Source organism: Lagenorhynchus albirostris, chromosome 5 (genome assembly GCF_949774975.1).
Source record: "Lagenorhynchus albirostris chromosome 5, mLagAlb1.1, whole genome shotgun sequence".
Lineage (NCBI taxonomy): Eukaryota > Metazoa > Chordata > Mammalia > Artiodactyla > Delphinidae > Lagenorhynchus > Lagenorhynchus albirostris.
Genome location: NC_083099.1, coordinates 51,656,475 through 51,677,452, shown reverse-complemented (window position 1 = coordinate 51,677,452; position 20,978 = coordinate 51,656,475). Strand labels below are relative to the sequence as shown.

The following is a 20,978-nucleotide window of genomic DNA, read 5'->3' as shown; positions in this document are numbered from 1 at the left end:
CAAAATTCAAAGCATCATTTGAATAGCCCATATTTTAGTAATATTAGTGAGAACCCAGAGAGAGAGAGAGAATGCTTGTGCCCACCCTGAGAGGGGAGTTTATTTGCCCAGCCTCCTAGAAAACTAGCAGGGTACCCTTTACACAGAGAAGACATTCCATGCCTAGCAAGCCATTGGCGAAGAACCCTTTGCTCGCTGTCCTATTAATAACTATTTGGCCTGGGTTGCATTTTTGTTATTTTTTTGATGGCTAATGAGCACCTTCCATGATTAAGCCCTGTGTTAGGTTCTTTGGGGGATGCAAAAATAGGTACCATAAATACTGCTTTCGAGGAAATGAAGATCTAGTTGAGGGAAGGGGAGAGAAAGGTATGAAACAAGTACAAACAAACATAAATGTAAGGCAGATTAAAATGAGAGGTACAAACAAAATGTTGGGGAGTCCCAGGGGAAGGAAGTCACATCCGTGTGAGAGTCTAAGAAAGGTTTGAGGAGCAGGTGGCATTTGAGGTAAGCCTTTAAAAGTTACCTTACGTTTATATTTTTTAGTTTACTTTTTACCTACTGGACTCATTGTTCCAGATTAAAGTGAACTTATGTTAGTTTGCAGAAAAGCACTTACATGTTGCAGAATTTTTAAATATTTTCTTACAGCTTATACTGTATCTCTACAGCTTAATTCAATATCTGATATTTTTCCATTTTGTAACTAGCATGTGTAACTGGTCTTGCCGAATGCCCTTATTTATTTTTTTTTTTTTTTGCGGGACGCGGGCCTCTCACTGCTGGGGCCTCTCCCACTGCGGAGCACAGGCTCCGGACGCGCAGGCTCAGCGGCCATGGCTCACGGGCCCAGCCACTCCGCGGCATGTGGGATCTTCCCGGACCGGGGCACGAACCCGTGTCCCCTGCATCGGCAGGCGGACTCTCAACCACTGCGCCACCAGGGAAGCCCAGTGCCCTTATTTTTAATTTCTAATTTTTAAATTTCTAATTACATGAATTCTTCAGAGGCAGTTGTTTCTACTTTCAATTCTGTACAATGCTGTTTCAGAAAAATAAAAGTTGTCTTAAAAAAAAAGTTTGTATTAGTTGGCCAAAACTACAATTTATGGAAAACTAAATAATCTCATCAGACTAAACAGTCTTCCAGCTAAGACAATTTCCTAAATCTAAGAATGAGAGGAGGAACACCTGATCGTGTGGCAGTGTGAGGACACTGTCCTCCTGAAGAAAGTGTACCACGACCTGCAAGAGCTATCAATTTGGTGTCGTATTTTCCACAGAATGAATCGCCCCCAATAATCACCTTCAGAGGCAAAGGTAGGGCTGGGAAGACCCCTGAAGTTATTTAGCTAATTGGTAAATGTGGCAGGCCTTCCTGTTACAACAACAAACCTATCAGCCACAGCGTGCTCAGGAATCTCCTCTGTTAGAGCCGAAAGGCGAAGCTACACCAAAGGGCCAGGGCATTTACTGCCCAAGTGACCCAGCAAGTATACATCCATTTATACCAGTTATCTTCGTCACATGAAGAAGCCAAAGAGCTTCTGGACCACTGAGGGGCAGGGGAGCAGGGGGAAGGTATTTACCATAAAGTGCCCTGAAAGGAACTATGGGAAACCTTCACAGAATGCAACCACACTGTGGTCAGACCCTGACCCAGGCCCCGGAGGCCCCGCACCCTCCTGTAACGCACTCCGTGCCCTGGTGTAGCTGATACAGCGCCTCTGTGCAGAAGCAGTAAGTCAAATGGCCTTTCTCCTGGGGCCAGACACAGACAGAACCTTCTTAACAAATTGTGCTCACTGCCTAGCCACCCAAATAATACAGCCAACCCTCACTTTACCCCATGTAAAACCTGGTTCAGGTGGGCTGCTTATCTGTCAGCCTCAGAGTCATTTCGGGCAGCAGCTGGATAAAGCAAAGACAGGCAGCAGGGACCCTCACAAGAATCACACTACCGGGGAGGTGAGGGCGCAGGCTCAGGAGTCCATGATGGGCTGGGACTGGGCCCAACGCTAGGTGGGAAGGGCTGAGCCAGCTTTTGCCCTGTTGCTGTCTGCCCGGCTTGGCCAGTCGGCTGTGCAGTGGCTGAAAATGGGAGATGAGGGCTCAGCAGACCCGGTGGAGGGAGAGCCTTGGGGGCGTGGCTTTCGCTCACTCCCTGATCCCATGAAGGGGGCAGAGGGTAAACCAGTCATTCACAAACCTCAAGACAAATACTCCAGGAGGTGAGAACAGGCCACTGCTACAGCTTTCCAGTGAGGGCTGCGGGCTGGAGGAAAGGCTGTGGATGTTGCCTACACCGGCCTCTAATCTACTGATGCACCACAGTCATCCAAAGATGCATGCGAAGCGCTGCAGAGAGACACTCAGACCGCTCGTGGTAACCTGCCATAAGTGCTACATCACCAGGAATTCACCCGCATTCCTAACCCAACATCTGCCACTCAGGTCGGCTTCTTTTCTTCGTCCATCTATCCCCCGTGGGGAAGAGGCTGTCTCACCATTAAATTATCTGTGATAATAATCTACACATACTTGAGAAAAGTCATTACCGGTAAGCCCTCTCCCTTAAGGCCTCTCATTTCCCCTAGAGAACCCATTTCTCAACCATCTCTTTTAGAAAGTTCTTTTGATTCTATCTTGCTGATATGAGAAATATTAGGAGAGCATATTCAAGGTCAGAATCGAGCCTCCTCCTCTTAAATCCCAACATTTCCTCACTCTCACAGAAGAGCATGACTGAATACACGGTCCACAAACCTTTGATGCTGGGGGGGACACTCTTGGTTGTGCTGAAGGTGTAGGTTTCCGAGAAAGGCCCTTCCCCAGCCTCGCTGGCTGCCTGGATTCTGAAGGAGTAGCATGTGAATTCAGTCAGCCTCTGGACCTTATAGGTGTGGCTGGGTCCTCTGTAGATTGAAATAAACCTAGAGAAAGGAGCAGAATCCATTAGCCACCTGAACTTTTATTAGTGACAAGAAATTATGATACAAATGTGGAACAGATTAGACCAACTTGGTAAATGCTTTTCATACCATCTGAATTAATCATCAGCCAGTTGCTATGTCACTGTTAAGTTTAATGTCTAATATATGCTTACATAAAAGAAAAACAAATTTAAGAACATATAAAGCTTAGAATGAGATTCCTTTAATTATGTTATAGATTCTAGAGACATCACTTGTTCATGCTTTTGTTTACTGATAAAGAACAGAAATTTCAAATTTTTCATAATGGCAATATCTATATAATCTGATATGTTACCTTACCTTCTACTAATACTAGGCAATGAAGTTAATGTTAATTGGGCACCGGAGAAATACAGTGTCCTCTTTACCAGAATTTTCTAAATAACTGAGGTTTAGCTAGAAAATTCTTTACATTTTAACCTTTATCTTTCCAAGAGCTTTCAAAGCCCCTTTCTCAAACTAGTAAGATGACATTTACAATCATAGATCTTTGAGAAAATATGTAAAAAGAAGATATATTTTGCTCAGAATCATCCATCAGCTTAATCACAATAACAGAAAAACAGCACAGGTGGGCTGGACAGTTTAGACTGGCAGCTTCTGGATCCTTCTCCCTCCCATCAGGACTATTTTGTACTTCTCTGCTAAATAATATTTCCATGAGACACAGGCATAAGAGGCATGAGGATAAAAAAAACAGGCCTTACATTTTGAGTGTTTCCCCTCAGGTCTTGGAAATTAATATTTTCACAGTGAAACGGGATTACTTAGAACTGCAATATAACGTTACCGTTTGTCCTTTTATAGTTAACTGTAATATTTTGGAAATAATGTAACTTCCCATAAGTTATCCAGGATCTTCAGTAGATTCAGAATCTGAATCTGCTGGCCTGGGGACACTTTGAGAACTTCTATATGAGTTAATCCAACCACACCGCCTTGTCCCTACACAGGCCAACTGTTTCTCCCAGTTTCTCGGCATCTGAGGACAATCCGCTGTCTTCAAATGCTGCTCGAAGTCAGGCAGTGATAGAATCACACACAATTCAAAATGTCTCTTAGGCTGATTTGGCCTAAGGGTAAGCAGAATTTATGCACTCATTTAGCAAACATTTTTTGAACATCTGCTGTGTGCTAGACTCTGTGTATTCAGAGATGAATTAGACCTAATCCTGTGGGTTAGCTGGTCCCGTGTGTGGGCAGGGTTTTCTGAAGGAGAGCAGCAGCTTTTCCACCTGCTAGCGAACATCCCCTCCAGATGGATGGACGGATACAGAGATTAAACAGCTTTTTTACAAAACCTGTCAGTCGATACTTATCTTAAAGTAGCCATGCATTAATCAGCCTTTGCAGTTGAGTTCCTGAGCCCCAGTCATTTCACCCATTTAATGTTCCTCTGCTTTGCTGTGTAAGGAAGCACCTTTTACTGAAGAATGAACATTTTTAATTTCAGGAAAAGACAGAGTCCAGGCTGAAACCCAAATACCATGGTAACCTACTTAGCACTCCTGACACATTACCGCCTTAATGAAGATACCCCTTGCTAATGCTAGAGGCTACTTATTAACTCAGCCTCACCCAGGCTAGAATCTCTAACCAGAGTAATTGCCCTCACTTATACCACAAAATGGAAGTCATGGCGTAAGAAGTAAAAATGTTACATCTTCATTACAAACTTGCAGTAAAGCCGGGTGTTTAGAGGAGTTTGGAGAGGACTACTAGCAATAGTACTGCTTCCTTGCCCGTGCCCTGCTCTGAGAAGAGTATTTCCTTCTGAAATAAGTTCAGTGTATCTATGTAGGCAGCAGCACTCACATTCACAAAGAAATTTACTGAAGCAGATTCAGTACTCTAATTTTGTAGTATAATCTAAACTGAGCAAATAGCATATTTTCAAATATTTCAATTTTCAAGTTCATCAAAACCTGCTGTTTTTGGAATAGCTATTTTGTTCCTTTTTCTTGTTTTCCTCTTGTACCACAGCATTTTATTAATCGTTTAAAATTGCATTCTTATTTAGAAAAAGCACTGTGGAACAGGTGATTGAAAAACTTTACAATGAAAAACTTTACAATGTTGCCATTAGTGCATTTGTTTGCCTCCAGGGACAGTGCAATAAAGCTAGTGACAGAGCCCACCCCAGGTTTAAATGGGTTAATACAAGACAAGTGCTTAGAATAGTCTTGACATGTAATAATCACTCAGTAAGTGTTAGTTATAATCATTTCATAATGCTGAGAAGACAGCTAACACTGAGGTTATTTTCTTTCCTCCCGGGTGGAGGGTCAGCCGTGTGGGGAGCGGCTGGCCTGCACACACTGGCTGCTTACCCTCTCCCACCGGACCTGTCAGTGAAGTGCAGGCAAGAGCACCTCCCTCGCAAGACTGCTGGGATTCAATGTGAAAACTCACGTAAAAGCCCCAGTTCGTACACAGAGTAGCCCTCAAATAAATATCTGTTGATCCTAAGCTGCTTTCTGTACATGCTGACAGTAACTTCTCTTTCAAACAATAAACACCAACCAAAACGAAATAAAAGCACACAAGCCAACACAAAAAATATAATCTCTCTTTCACCCCAATTCTGTAATTATTTTCCATCACTCCAAGAGGCAGGGGAAGAAAGAACCTTCTTTCTTCAGAGCCAGTGATTTACAGCCAGTTGCATGATGGCCTCTCTGGGAGGCTCCATAGGTTAACACCCTGTGGCTAGAACCACTCGGGGAGGGAATAAAAATATTCCTCAAATATTTGTTTTAAAAAGGCCAACTTAATTTTAAAATTCATTAATAAGTAAGCCAGACGCCTTTGGTGATAGAATTAAACATGCTACACGTCCCAAGACACAATGATTGAAGACTCCACATTTTAAAACAACCAAGGACTCAGAGCTTGGAGCAAGGCTTTGCCATGAAGAGGAGAACAGTGGCCATCCAGCCGTCCCGACGGCTATTCCTCCCCCTTACGTCATTCCCTTGACTGCTCAATCCCACGGGGGTGGCCCAGGTGACAAGGGACGCACTATGTGGGGAGTCTGCGCTCCCCTGGGCCATCCCTTGGTCTATGCTGCCTGGTAAACACTGGGCCACCCTTCACTTCTCCCCCTGCCTCCTCCACACTGTTGGTGTCAAGGGGTGGGGCACGGGGACTTGGACCCAGGAAGACCGGACATGAATCTCAGCTCCGCCCGTAAGGCTGCCAAATCGCTCGCACCTGCTAACCGTTTCTCCATCTGCAAAACAGGGACAGTATCCACCTCATAGATCGTTTTGATGAGCCAAATGCAGAAATGTGAGGAAAAAGCTTAGCACTGAGCCCGACACACAGTAAGAGTTCAATACAGGGTACCCAATGGCTCCAGACCCTGCACCATGAGCGCCACCAACCATCCTGATCAGGCTAAGGTGCCCTGAGGATCACTGTGGCTCTCAACTCCCACCACGCAGGCCTTTCTCCAGGTTGCTGGGGCCACAACCAGTTCATGCTGCAGCAGGAAGAGGTCCATCTGAACTTGTCCTGCCACATCTGTTATGGCCTGTGCTAGACACATAGCTCTCCCCCACATAAGTTAATCTAATCTGGTGACCAAGGAGTGCACATGAAATGCTCACTGTTATTTTTATTACATGAATGCTCCTATGCTATAGAAACATAATGAAATTATATCAATATATAGGTATGGTTCCTAGAATGTAGTTCATGCTCAATAAAGCCACTGAGTAACTTTAGTATCAGTTCAGGCTGAGGCATGTGTAGCCACAGGGATCCTCTGTGGTATCACAGCCCATTATAGGCCTCCCTGGAGCCCTGGGCCCACACTGGCAGTGCCTCTGAGAGGTCTTGTACTCCATCCTCAACCCCTGCTGCCCATAGCCACATACATCTGGAGGCATCAGCCCCATGACCTAGGGCTCTTGTGAAGGCCAAGTAAGAGGACAGGTGTGGAAACACCTTGGGGCTCCGCTGTGGAGCTGCCCCACTGGTGCAGGGGCTGAAGGTCCAGCGGGTAATAACAATCACTGCAGACAGCAGACTTGAGTTTGAGTTCAGCTTCAACAGCCTGGTGGTCTTCACCTCTATAGCCAAGTAATCTGTTTCCTCCTGTGTAACATGAGCACAATAACCGTGCTGACCCCCTCAGAGAGTTGTGAGAATTAAATGGGATAATGCAGAGAGAACCCATTACAAAATGCCTAGCACTTGTGAGTGCTAGATAAATATTAGTGGTTACTGTTTATAATAACAAAGCACCAAGGTTCATGAATGATTTACCTAGTTTCTCAGCACTGGAGAAACCTGAGGATGTCCCCGGACGGCATCCCTCTCACTTACATTCCCTTAGACTTTCCGGAGCTGGAGGGAAAGCTGTGCATGTGAATACCATCTACCCTGTCCTGGAAAACCCAGGCGGAGAACCGCTGTGGAAAACAGATGAAGATGGAGCAGCGGGTCCTATAGAAATGCTGGCCACTTATGGAAATTTGGGCATTTTTACTTAGGGAGAGGAAAAACGGAGAGAAATGCTCTCATGTACTAAAACAAATGTTTACTTGGAAGGGGAAGCATAAACAAGGCGGAACGTTCGGTGGGTCACTGAAAGTTTACAGTCTAAATGAATTCTTTATGGCTCTGCCCCCAACTGGCTCCAGCTTTGACTATGTCTTCTTGAAACTAAACACTTTGAAGGTAACAAAAACACGTGGGCTTTTAATCTGGTAATTTGGCAGTGTTTTAAAAAAATATTTTACATATCTATGAATACAAAATGAATATGCTTATTCGGCTTGCCTGTCAGAGTACTCCATGGTGGGTACAAAGAGGTACAAAGACCTTGACCACAATGCAGAGTCTGTTACCTTCATGATGAACAAGTCGGTAACTCTCCAGGCTGTTTCTGGACACTTGGGATAATAACTGTCTTATTCACCTGGCAGGAATTTTTCTGAGATCCAAATGAAAGGACCAAGTAAATTCTATGATTTGTTATTAAATATACACTAGGAAGGCAAAACAACAGATTTTTGACATTTTCAAGAAATTCTTTCAACCTCAGTATTTTAGGCTTTAATATTGTGAAAGATAACTTTTTTGCACTGAAGGAAGAAATTCAGACATGTTACATCTTTAAATGTTTTTTAAAATCATTTTAGGGGAAAATGATGATATACAAAGTATTAATTTTAAAATGTTTCCGTAAAACAGTTTTGTTTCAAAAGAAACGTCCAAGAATTCTCTGGATAGAGTATAATAAATTCACAGTAGAAAATAAGAGAGAATGCTGAGGCTTGTATGTTTATTTCCTCGTTGCTGTCCACCCACTGCAGGCTAACAGAAGCCCATTAATATTTACTCTTCAAAGTGATCTAACCTGCTGACCTAAAAGGGCCTATGGTCCACAAACGGCTGCAAATGGCACATTTCAAAACATCACAAATTAACACTCGTAGTAAGCTCAATGTGGCTATATTCCTTAGCAATGACATGTCATTGCCTTTATTTTTTCTTAATTTCCCTGGGCTCCATGGATTGTGTGTGTGTGAATTTCCTACATTACTGAAGTGACGTTTGGGAATGGAGGATGTTCAAAACAGGAATGAATAGTATGTACCCTCACTCCACAAAGAACACTGAGTCCCGCCATGTCTATGCAGAAGCAGATGGCAGCAGATGGCATCACGTGAGGACACCTGAGGCAAAGAAGATGCTTTTCCAAAACTGGTTCTGATGTGGCCGAGAGTCCCAGTTTGGAGAGTGAATGCTCATGTGTCAAGAGCGATTTCCAAGAGACCAATGAGAAAAGGAGTTAATTTCCTAACCCCCATGTCCCCAGCTCCACATGGCTTGGGAGTAATCAGGCTGCAATATGTTTTGGTTATGATCCTTTTTATGCTCCTTTTCTAAGAAATAAAATGTCACTATAGCTACTGATGAAAATCTGTACATAGAATAAAATTCTTGTTTTTGATTCTTTTTGTCTGCACTGCACTTATTGATATACATCAAAAAAGAAATTTATTTATATTCGAAGAAAGGATGACTAGACTCTCTAAAGACCACCTGAGAACCTTGAAACTTTCCATTCTTCTACTTTGCTTTCAAATACGTGCAGTGAATCTCATCTTCAGGCATATTCTTCGCAGAGTCTTCCAAATTTCTGTTAGCCTACTTTTATTTTAGTGACCTTACCTCAATCTTACCTCATTTAGGAAAAATGGAGAGGAAAATGCTATCCAATTCCATTCTGTTACTTATTTATTTTTAAATAGAAGAAAAAACCATAGTCGGAATTCTACTTCTGGTCTAATTAAGATCTCAAATACTTCATTTACCACTCCTCACCTTGGGCTGTCCTTAGAACATTTTAGCCTGAAACTGAATAAGCTAGCAATACTCTTTATTTTGCAGGATGAATCTTTATGCTCCTTTTTAAAAAAATAAAAATGCTTTTTTTCCCATCAATCAGGGACTGAAGACAGGTATCATTAGCTTCATTTGGTAAAGGGAGAAACTAAGGCAAAAAGAAGTTAAGGGACATGCCTCTAGTCATCTAGAAACTCAGTAACAGATCTGGGATTACAACAGAGAATTAACACCCCTGTTGAGAACCATAACTGCCTTCTGGTGACTGAAAGCAATATAAAAATGCCATTTATCCAACAAGGGTGGTCATGCGAATTGGGGACTGCTCCACAGAAGCAAAGGAAGCTAATACCGAGGGTCTTTTGTGGGCCCTGAGTTAGTCGTGTTACATCTATTTCATTTAATTCAGCAGTATGCTCTGAGAAATATAAGCAGGAGTTTGTTCTATAACAGGCATACATTAAGAAAGTTCACTCCTGTAGTGCTCATATACCCCGGCCACTTTTGTTAGTTGCCTGGTGTGTAATTTTTTAGGGTTTCTTTATGCAGATTATTTTCCATCCCTCTCTAATAGCAAACAGGCAGTCATACTGTACACATTACAAAGTCCCTCCAATTTTGCTGGCTAAAGGTAAAAGTGTCACGGGCACAAGGGCTGAGTTAAAAGGAGAGCAAGTGGCAATTATCCATTCTATTAGAGCCCATCCCCATTTTGCTGGAGCCTTGCTTTAAAATACATTGGCTCTCTGGGTAACCTGAACAACAGATTAACCATAAATGTATTCCTGGAACTTAAGTTCCTCTTGCCTCAGTGCTGAGTACAATTATCAGGAACAGGGACCCACAGGGTCAGGACGAGAATCAGCATCAATTCAAATTCTGTTAGGGCAGCATAACATTTCATTTCAATAACTCAGACAAATGCATCTTCAAAATCATCATTACACATTATAATCTTAAAATGCATGAGCTGATCTTGTTATTCTAATCCCTGTATTCGGTTAGCACAGCATTATGAAAATGTTTACTTTTGGGTATATATTTTTCTTGCATACATAGGAACCAAAGACATTTGGATCTATGCTAGACCTGTTAAGAATAATAGACTTAATCACTCTATAGCTAAACTAACATAATTTTTGTTTTCTTGTTGAAATTAAATAAAAACTCTTGTACTGTCTGCTCATTTTTTCACATTAATTTCTCAGCAAGATAAGCTCCTTATAGACAGGCTACATACTTCACAAGACCTAGCACACTGCGGTAATTTAAAAAAAAATTGACTGAGCAATCATAATATAACTGCTACGGATAAACTTAGTCCTACTTTGAGGTTGCTACGTAAATATGTAGTCAGTGACCTTGGACTGGGAATCTTGTGGGTCAAAATCTTGAATACATGGGAAACAAATGTCCTGATCAAGGGGAAAACTTTCTACACAGCAATTCCAGGTGATCGGGATGAATTCTAGGTTGACTTACCTTGGGGCAAGGATTTGGGCAAGGTGCCCTTCTGGTATCCCTTTTATTTACATGAAGTAGCCCCAAACTTAAGAAAAAAAAAAAAAAAAACCAAGTGTAAAAGTACCAGAACAGAAAGGCATTTACATGGAGAAAGACCCAGGGCATGTTTCTGTTCTCTGGAGATTGTATCCTCGGTTTCCACCCAATCCTGAGTCCTTATCACTGGTCTCCATCCTAAGGCTCTCCAGCATGAGGTTATAAGATTGATTCCCTTTTAAGACTCACCCAACTTGTTACCTTTTCTAATAAGCCTTCTCTGTTCAATTTTAAGCCTAAAGTACATGCCATTCTTCTACCTTCCCTCAACACTCTGTGCATGTGTCAATCTTTAAGCCCTCCACACCATGATTTGCTGTCTCTTCTACCTATCCCCAACCAGACTGTGATCTATTCAAGAACTAAATAATGTAGATAAAGCTCTCAATGCCTGGCACTTTGTAGGTGCTCAATAAATAGTAGTGTCCTTTAGAAAGTCTGAAAATATATTTTTGGCCAAACGGTATACTTAGAAATCTCTGGGTCATTTCAGACTTTTTTGATTATGAGGTATATAAATTAAACATGATAAACCAGCAGATCACAGATGCAAAACCTTAGCGGTTTTGCCCATTAAGTGGTCACTCTTAAGGAAAGTCAGTATCTTTCTTCTTATTTTCTTATTTGTCAAAAGCAGAAATTAAACATGAAGAAAAAAAGAGATAACATTCTCTAATCATTTACAAAATACATCTTTTTATATAGGAGTTAGCTCACAAATAATCTACAAAGATTCACTGCTTTAAGGTGAAAAGGTGGCAAGGATCTCAGAGTTCAGCTTCTAGTTCAACCCCTTTGTATTTCATGGATGTGGAAAACGCAGGAGCAATAGTTTAGCAGCTGAAATCAACTCAACTCTTTAATCTGACAATTACCAAGCAGGGAGTTATTCATTTTCACTGTGCTTCTGTTGCAAAACATGTTTAAAGACTCAGATTTCTTGCATTGGCTGGCTAGGATAGCGACAAGACTCAGACACCACAGCCCTCCTTCCAAATGCCCACAGTGACTGGTGAGAAAAGCGTACATGGCAAAAGAAATATTTTGAGAGCTGACAGCTAAGAAAGTACATTAAAACCACCATCGGACCTAACTCTGATTCTCACCTTGGCCACAGCAGGATATATACTATTTTTGCCACATCCATAATAGGAACTTGTTAGTGCTTAATGAAATCAATACACACGCTAAAGGATGTGTACACTTTTCCCCAAAGCCACAACTAGAAACCACTCTAGCAACCACAAGTTCAATGAAAAAGACAGCTGTCACTTTGGAAGAAAACACTGGACAGGTCAGATCCAAGTCCTAAAGAACCTCAAGGGGACGAGAACTGACCAAGAGCTGGCTAAGAACAAGTATTATGATGTATCCAACTCAAGGTGTTTCTCGCTGATCTTCACTACTCAAGAGCCAGAGTTAAAGGCTTGGATTCGTGGGGCCATTTTCACTACACGAGCTCAGTTTCAAGACACTAAGGAAGGTCATCTTCAAACTCAAAATAGGTCAATTTCATCCTTTTAAATCCCAGGAAAATAATTCCACAAATGGAATGAGAATTTATTATGTTCTATATTCCTATTACTTTAATAACTTCTGGGAGCACTGACAAATCTAATTTAGAAAAAGATAAATTTGGACTCTAGCCCATAAAATTAAGAAAAACACTGTTCCTAATGGTAAGTTTTCTTAAAATGCCATTTAAATTTAGGCAAGTCATTTATTTGATTACAAGCCAGCCCCCCCTCTTTTTGTTTTCTTATTTTTTTTAATGAGGAAGGAGCCTGTATTGATTACTAGACTCTGCACTATTTTCTGTCTGGCATATTTAAATGTCTAACAACAGCATTCTTATTTGGACCAGCATTCTTATTTGGACCAGCATTCTTATTTGCTCATGGAGATTTTGTTCTAAGCATCTGTTCAGTTCTCTGTACAAGGCACTTCAGGTAGCTGCCCTGCAGAGGGCAGGACTGCAGCACACTGGGGATAGCAGGTTTGGTGCAAAGCTGTCCTTCTTCCCATATTCTTGGAGGTAATAGTAGAGGCAGCTGCATGGGGAAGTCAGGAGGTGCTGGTTCTGTTCCCAATTCTGCCACCAGCTTCAAAAATGTTCCTGGGATTCACTTCTTCTAAACAGTACAACTAGAAGGTATTTTCTAAGGAAGGTTCTCCCTGCCAACAATGTAAGCCAAAAGCCCAGGAAAAAAGAGACTCATGTACAAATTTCCCCAAATGCTAGCTTTATATATTTATCATGATTTCTGTTAGTCCATAATTCCTGTTCTTGCCAGTAAGGTCAAGGAGTCTCCTACCAGTAAAATAGTGAGTCCGTGAAAAATGCATTCCAAAAGCACACAGCACAGTAAGATAAATGGTCTTGTCTGTGAATGAGTATGAATTTAATCTCTAATGAACCTCCCCCAAAGAAGCCTTACCTTTTCTGTCCTTTCTACACTGGGACTCATTCCCAAAAGGACAATCACTTTTTTTCTTCTAAGTCAAACTATTGTGTTTTCCAGGTCCTCCAATGTCAAGTTCAAACGTTATCTGTTTCAAAAAGCTGTTCCTGATCTTTGCAACCAACCAGTCTCTGCACTTTATTCCCTACGTCTGCCCCCTTCAAACTCCCAGAGTGCTTTTCTCCAATGGCACTAGTGTTCTACGACTATTTGTAGGTTGATATTATGCTTCTGGAGGGGGAAGCAGGGCCTTGCTTTCGTTCTTGAGCTTGGTGTCCCCGAGGGCCCACCCCAAACAGTGCCTTCCACACAGCAGGACTCCACTGAGCTCACGTGAATCCGAGCACTCGAGTACAGAGCAGAGGTAGAGGTTGGACAGGGGTCTCTGTGCTAATTAGAACCAGGTCCCCATATAAAAGAGCAGGATACTGTGATGCATTAAGGGGAAATAACAGGAATACTTCCACATACACTGGTCTGTGCTTTGGCAGGTATGCACAGGAAGGGGCAGCATGTCTACTCCATCAGGCTGTCTTGGTTTTATGGTCATCTCCTACCTCCTTCAGCTGATTCTCTCATTTGAACTTTTGGTAACAGAACTTTCTGTCATTAACTTTTGCTACGCATCTGAATTATTCCTAAATACAGTTCAGCTGCCCATCTTCTGATCGGCCATTTTCAGAGGAAATAAAGTTAGATTAAATAAATACTATGTGAAAGGCTGTATCTGATTTCTGTAGCCAACAGTGTTCCTGGGCATGGAGTTTTATAAAGAATCTCCTATTTGCTCCAGTTAATTTGATATTATATTGCATTGCCCATAGTTACAGAGCACAATCCCCATCTGTACATCACCACAGCTATTTCAGACTGGTAAACATGTTTGTCCCGATGGTTACTGAATATTTAAAGAGGTTAACATCTTTTCCTGAGTCTTATTTCCCTCTGCACTCGTGACTAATATAACACTATTAAACAGCATGGACTTGAATTCGACCATTTTCTTTCTGGATAATTTCTCTCCATTTTCTTTATGAAAGAAAAAAACACATATATTATCACATGTAGGAAAATCAGGATCACGAGAATGTTAATTTAGAAAATTCCAAATGGAGAATGGAGGGTGCAACTTTGGGTATAAAACGCAGGACCCAAATACCTAGGGAGTCTTTCAATAAGGACGAAGAGTGCTTCAGAGGACAAATGAACAGGGAAGATTCCATCCCACAACCCAAAGCCATCGAATTTTCGGATGAAGCCTCAGGTCCTCACCTCTTGTTTCTGTCCTCCAGCTGCAGTGTGTACACCGTGCCATCAGCCGCGTGCGTCCTGGCATTACCGTCTCCCCATTTCAGCTTCAGGCTCTGGGGCCCAGCAGCGGCACATTCGAGCCTAGGAGGCAACGGTGGTAACGGCCGAGTTTTTGCTTTAATGAACTGACTAAATGGTCCAGCTCCAATTTCATTTATGGCCTGAATTCTGATCCTGGAAAAAGGAAAAAAAATCACAAAGGTTGTTGGTTTAAGAAGCAGTGATTCCTCATTTGAAATAAACATTGTGTGGTGTATTTCTTACTTGCCCCTATAAGCAGAGTCATGGAATAAAGGAAAACAAGTTAAAAATAATTCAAGACAAATAGAGAAATGGGCAGCTCGGAAAACAGATTATCTTCTCCATTCCAAAAAATAGCCCCAAAAACCACATTAGCAAGATATCCCTTAGTTCTTAATTAAAAGAAAGAAAGAAAGAAAGAAAGAAAGAAAAAGAAAGAAAGAAAAAGAAAGAAAGAATGGCAGAAAAGGGAAGACATACTAAAGACTTTCATATTTTGTTCTAGCCACCCTTCAGCTGCCTCAAAGTCAGTTTTAGGATAACAGCTCTTCAACAGCACATTTTCCTCCCCTTTCTCCAGCCTCACCCAACAACCTCTGCTAGTCCTTAACCAGTGCTATGTGTGCGGGCACTGCTGGTAACAGTGTCATTCAGATGTGCAATTATCTTAACTGGATGTTTACTATGTGCAGTGTTATGGGTAATAAAGATATACTAACATTGCTCTCATGGTCTAGGAACTGAAAATCAAAGTTAAAATGTATATAGAAAAAATTTCCTATTATCATTCCTATTTTTCTTGTTCCTCTACTTCCTTATTAGTTGATTGAAAAAGTTCTCCAAGGTCATCACACAACACATTGATGGCACTGCTCCACCTTCATCCTCAACACTCCTTCCCGCAGTGACTGCATGTTATTGAAGCTTGTTTCCTCCTGGCACTGAGTGGCCTGCAGACCCCTGCAGAGGCCTTTCTCCTCTGCTTCTCGGACCAAAGGTCTCACACTAGCTCCCACCCCACCCTCTGCTCTTCCTCTCTTCTTCTGTACAATATGGACAGTCCTCTCAATAACTTCAGCATTCCACAGCTTCATCCACTTAAGCTCTTCCCCAGGTCTGCCTCTCCTCCATCTCTTCATGCCTCATTACTAGGCCTCTAGTAGAAACTTGCACCCAGATCCCTTGCTAGGTACATAGGCATCTTATTGGGCTGAATGAGCAGTGTGGTGTCACTAGTTCTAAAAGTTTCAACATTTAAACTTGATTTGAAACAGTGTTTCAAAACACATGATAATAAAAAATACAGTCAAAGAGAAATTCTCAGGAAACAGATCAGTTTAAAATATTCTTATAATTTAGTTTTATGTACTTTTCACTTACAGCAATTATTGCTTATATCTAAATAGAAAATATCATTTAGGTATTACAATACCTTAATCCATCATATGACCTCAAATTAACCTTAATTCTTCAAATTTAAAATTACATAGTTCAGCAAGTCAATCTAATGACACATCTGTAAATTGTTAAGAAGAAAAAAAACCAATAGATTAATTCCAGGTGAGATGGAGTAAGCACACTCCACCGTCTCTCCCACTGAATGCAGCTATTAAACCTGGACAAAATAAACAGAGCAGCTATTTAAGAAGTCCAGAAAGGAAATAGAAGCTGAAGGATTTGGGGAAGAATTTGAACTATCACCAAACCAGCAGTGAATTTACCATTTTTCCCCTCCTTTACTCACTGGATTAGACTCAACGGCGCAGCCTGAAATCCAGGAACAGATATTTGCATGGGCAGAGAGCTGCCTGGCTCAAAAGAAAGCCAAGAGTCTCTGAATGGGAGAAAATTCCCCCATTCCTCTTTTTTTATTTCTTTTCTACACTGTCTCATTCTCCAACCCTTAGCCAGTTCCATCATATTAACAGCCTAAAGAAGAAAAACCACATGATCATACTCATTGATACAGAAAAAGCATCTAATGAAATTCAACATATGTTCATAATAAAAATTCCCAGCAAACTAGGGATAGAAGGGAAATTTCTCAACCCAAAAGGGGCATCTATAGAAATACCTGCAGCTAACATTACACTTAACGGTGAAAGACTAAATAAAAGATCAGAACAAAGCAAGGATGTCTACTCTCACCACTCCTATTTAATGTCAGGTACCAGTCCCAGCCAGTGGGTGTGGGGAAAAAAGGCACAGAGATAGGAAATAAAGAAATATACTGCAAGACACTGCGGAGACTATTGAAGACCACCTAACTAGACAGAGATATACTGTGATCATGAATTGGAAGATTCTACACAGAAAAAATGTCAGTTCTTCCAAAACTGGATCTATAGATACAATGCAATTCTAATAAAATTCCAGCAGGATTCTTCTTAGTAGATATAGATAAGTTGATTCTAAAAGTTACGTGGCAAGACAAGGGAACTAAAATTGCTAACACAAATCTGAAACATAAGAATAAAGTTGGAAGAATCACACTATCTGATTTAGAACTTACTATAAAGCTTCCTATAAAGTATTCAAGATAGTGTGGTATCAGACAGACACATAGACCAACAGAATCAACACATACATGGCCAACTGATTTTCAAAAATGTGCAGAATGAATTCAACGAAGAAAGAATAGTCTTCTTAACAAGTGGTATTGGAACAACTGGATATCAAAAGGAAAGATAAATAAATCTCAATCTAAACCTCAGATCTTATTCAAAAGTTAACTCATGGATCACAGATCTAAGTGTAGAATGTAAAATATAAAACTCTTAAGAAGAAAACAGGAGGAAATATTTGTTACCTAGAATTAAATAATTTTTAGATATGGTGTGAAAAGAATGTATCCAGAATGCATCTAAGACCTTTCAAATCTCAGCAGCAAAACAACACAAAACAACCCAACTAATAAAAAAAATGGGCAAAAGACTGGAACAAACATTCCACCGAAGAGGATATACACATGGCAAATATGCACACAAAAAAGATGTTTAACATCATTAGCCACTAGGAAAATGCAAATTAAAACTACAATGGGGTAACACTATATCCCTATTAAAATGGCCAAAATAAAAAATGCTTATTAATACCATTCTGGCAAGTATAAGGAACAACTGAAACTCTCCTATTTTGCTGGTGAGAATGCAAAATGGTATAGTTACATTGGAAAACAATTTGCTTACAAAGTTTCTTATAAACTTTAACATACATTTATCATATGACCCAGCAATCACACTTCTTGGACTTTACTCTAGAGGAATTAAAGTTTACGTTCACACAAAAGCCCGCACATACACGTTTATACCAGCTCTATTCATAATCACCCAAAACTGGATGAATATCTGCCTCACAGTTTGGAATGTAGCAAACACTTATTGCTGATAAAGTACAGCAAAAGTTCCATTACAAAGAGCCTTACTTTTCCCAGATTCTATTAAACTAGGGCTACATCAGGTCTCTTGTAGATAATGCAACGTCACTCTCTCAACACAGCATTGAAAGACTACAATGAACTCTTCTTTGCTTCCCAGCATGAGTCTTGTAAAATAGCTGCATGGTATTAAGATAAGAGTTTTTCCCCTATGATTTGAAAAGTACTAAATTTTTCTGCAACTGGAGAGGAAAGATCTTTTTAGAAAGGTGGTCATCATTGTCGTAGAAATTACTACCTTTTTTCCCTACTCAGGAAAAGGGGATTAAGCCAGACTTTAAGTCTCAGTCTTTTTTCAATGGTGTACAAACTTCCTCACCTACAAAGTTTATATCAATGTCTTTCCACTGTCCAGACTGCCATTCCTTCCCTTTATTCTGGGCAGAGGTATTCCTAGAGCCCAGAGGCCAAGATGCTTCCTTCCATCTGCTTGCCCATATTCCTCCAGAGCCAAGCTCACCTGTACTCAAGGTGATCCTACTGTTTTGCTCCCTGCGGCCTCAACAGCCCTTTAGCTACATTAAGTAAAAGGAAGGGAGGTAATGGGTTGCTTTAGATTGTTGTTCTGCTCAAGACAAAAAAATTATGAGATCCGAATCATTTATAAGAATTAAAAAATAGCTTATAATACACAAGTATCAAGATGCAGAAAGAAATGTAGATTTAATATTTACTTTTGTAAATTCATTTTCTTCACAAGGCCTCCCCAGTATTTTGATAGGTACTAGGTTCCTAATATCTGTAGCTCTAGGGTTCTCTGACCTTTTAACTGGGAAGTATTTGGTAGGCATATCGAATGTTAGCCATACATACATACACATACACATACACACACACACACACACACACACACACATACACACACCAAGAACAAGAATATTATGGTAGCATTTTAACTCTCTTTAGCAGTGAAGCCTTTCTGCCTACTCTGCTCATCACTTTGGTGACCTTGGGGAAAGGATCTAACACCTTTAAGTAACAGTTTCCTCCTCTATGAAATCTTCGCTGCATTTACAAATAGGATTACTTAATTAAGATAAGGAATATGGGAAGTACTTTTTTTTTAAATTAATTAATTTATTTAATTTATTTATTCTTGGCTGCGTTGGGTCTTCGTTGCTGCACACAGGCTTTATCTAGCTGTGGTGAGCGGGCTTCTCATTGCAGTGGCTTCTCTTGTTGCAGAGCATGGGCTCTAGGTGTGTGGGCTTCAGTAGTTGTGGCACGCGGTCTCAGTAGTTGTGGCTCGTGGGCTCTAGCGCGTAGGCTCAGTAGTTGTGGCTCACGGGCTTACTTGCTCCGTGGCATGTGGGATCTTCCCAGACTAGGGCTCGAACCCGTGTCCCCTGCATTGGCAGGCAGATTCTCAACCACTGCGCCACCAGGGAAGCCCAGTACTTCCTATTTTTAATATTTTATACTTTGCCGTACAATCAGAAAAGGATTCAAGGTGGCTAAAAGCACTTTGGTGAACTTTGAAGTGCTACTTTATGGAGTTACTATTTTTATGACTTCTTTTAAGACCGTATTCCTTCCTAGAGCAGTGAAGAAAACGTGTTGGGGATCTATAGGAGTGGCACTGTACTGGGCACACAAACGTACATCTTCGTTTTAGTTGTATTACTACCACCACCTCACTTTATTACTTGAGGAATTTGCTCATACGACCTATGTTTCTCCTTCCTCTAAATTATGGCCAAGGACACAGCAACAGCTAAAAGGACTGCCTTCTCAGAAGGTGAGATAACACCTTAGAAACAGATGAAAATGTTAATAACCACTGCAGCAAACAGCACTGAGGACTTGCTCTGTTCAAGGGACTATGCTATGGAGTAGGAACTAGTACAGTCGTCCCTCAGTACCTGCAGAGGATTGTTCCCAGGACTCCTGTGGATACCAAAATCCATGGGTGCTCAAGTCCCATATATAAAATGGCACCGTTCAGTCGGCCCTCTGTACCCGTGGATGCAGTGAGATGAGTGTTTTCTCTTCTATCTATCTATCTATCTAATCTATCTAGGCCACACCACGAGCCTCTCAGGATCTTAGTTCCCCTACCAGGGATTGATCCCACACCCCCTGCAGTGGAAGCGTGGAGCCCTAACCACTGGACCACCAGGGAAGTCCCTTCTCTTGCTTTCAGAGCTGAGCAAACTGCAGTTAAACTCAGGTTAAATAACTCCATCTAATTGATACAGTGGCTACTAGGTGCTGAAGTCTAGATTTGATACTGTCTCTAATTTCTACCCCAACCCCATGAGGAAGGAATTACTCTATTTCACAAGTGCAGGAACTGAGGCCGCCTAGGTTCAGTCATTTGCACTAATCTTCACAGCAGATATAGGTCAGATCTGGGTGTGAGCCTGGTCTTTCTAGGCTCAAAGTCTTCGTGCATTCTGACACACCATTCCCTCCAAGCATAATTTGAGCCAAACGCAGCTTCTAATCCAACCAAAAGATCATTTTAATTCAAACCACACTTTCAGTTCATCAACTGCCTTTTGCCAATGAAACAGACATTTAGAACAGTCAAATTTATCTTCACATTAGTAAAACAACTTTTGGCCTTGGAACGAACTGCCTAGGTTTTAAAATACTTGCTTCAATTTATTCAAATAACAAAATGTGTTTCAGTAAAAATGCATGGAAAACATTTTTCCATGTAGCTGATGTACTGAACTAATGTTAATCAGTTTTAATGATAAAGTAGCACTCAAAACTGAAATAGAACTGAGGAACTGATCAAATGAGGCCATGTCTTCTAAAAATATTAAGAACTCTTAGTCTAGGAGGCTGAGAAAACTGAACAAGGACTAAGGTAGTTAATATTTCTTTTGTCTTGGGATGAAA

General features: G+C 41.1%; 1 protein-coding gene across 1 annotated transcript in view; it reads right to left on the bottom strand.

Moving 5' to 3' along the window:
* FNDC3B (fibronectin type III domain containing 3B) overlaps positions 1 to 20,978 on the bottom strand; it is a 357,916-nt gene that overhangs the window by 20,141 nt on the left and 316,797 nt on the right. The window contains exons 24-25 of the mRNA XM_060150005.1: positions 14,633 to 14,845; positions 2,770 to 2,936 (exon numbers count right to left, since the gene is read on the bottom strand). Of these exons, the coding sequence (XP_060005988.1) occupies positions 2,770 to 2,936; positions 14,633 to 14,845 (380 nt within the window). The remainder of the gene's footprint in view (positions 1 to 2,769; positions 2,937 to 14,632; positions 14,846 to 20,978) is intronic.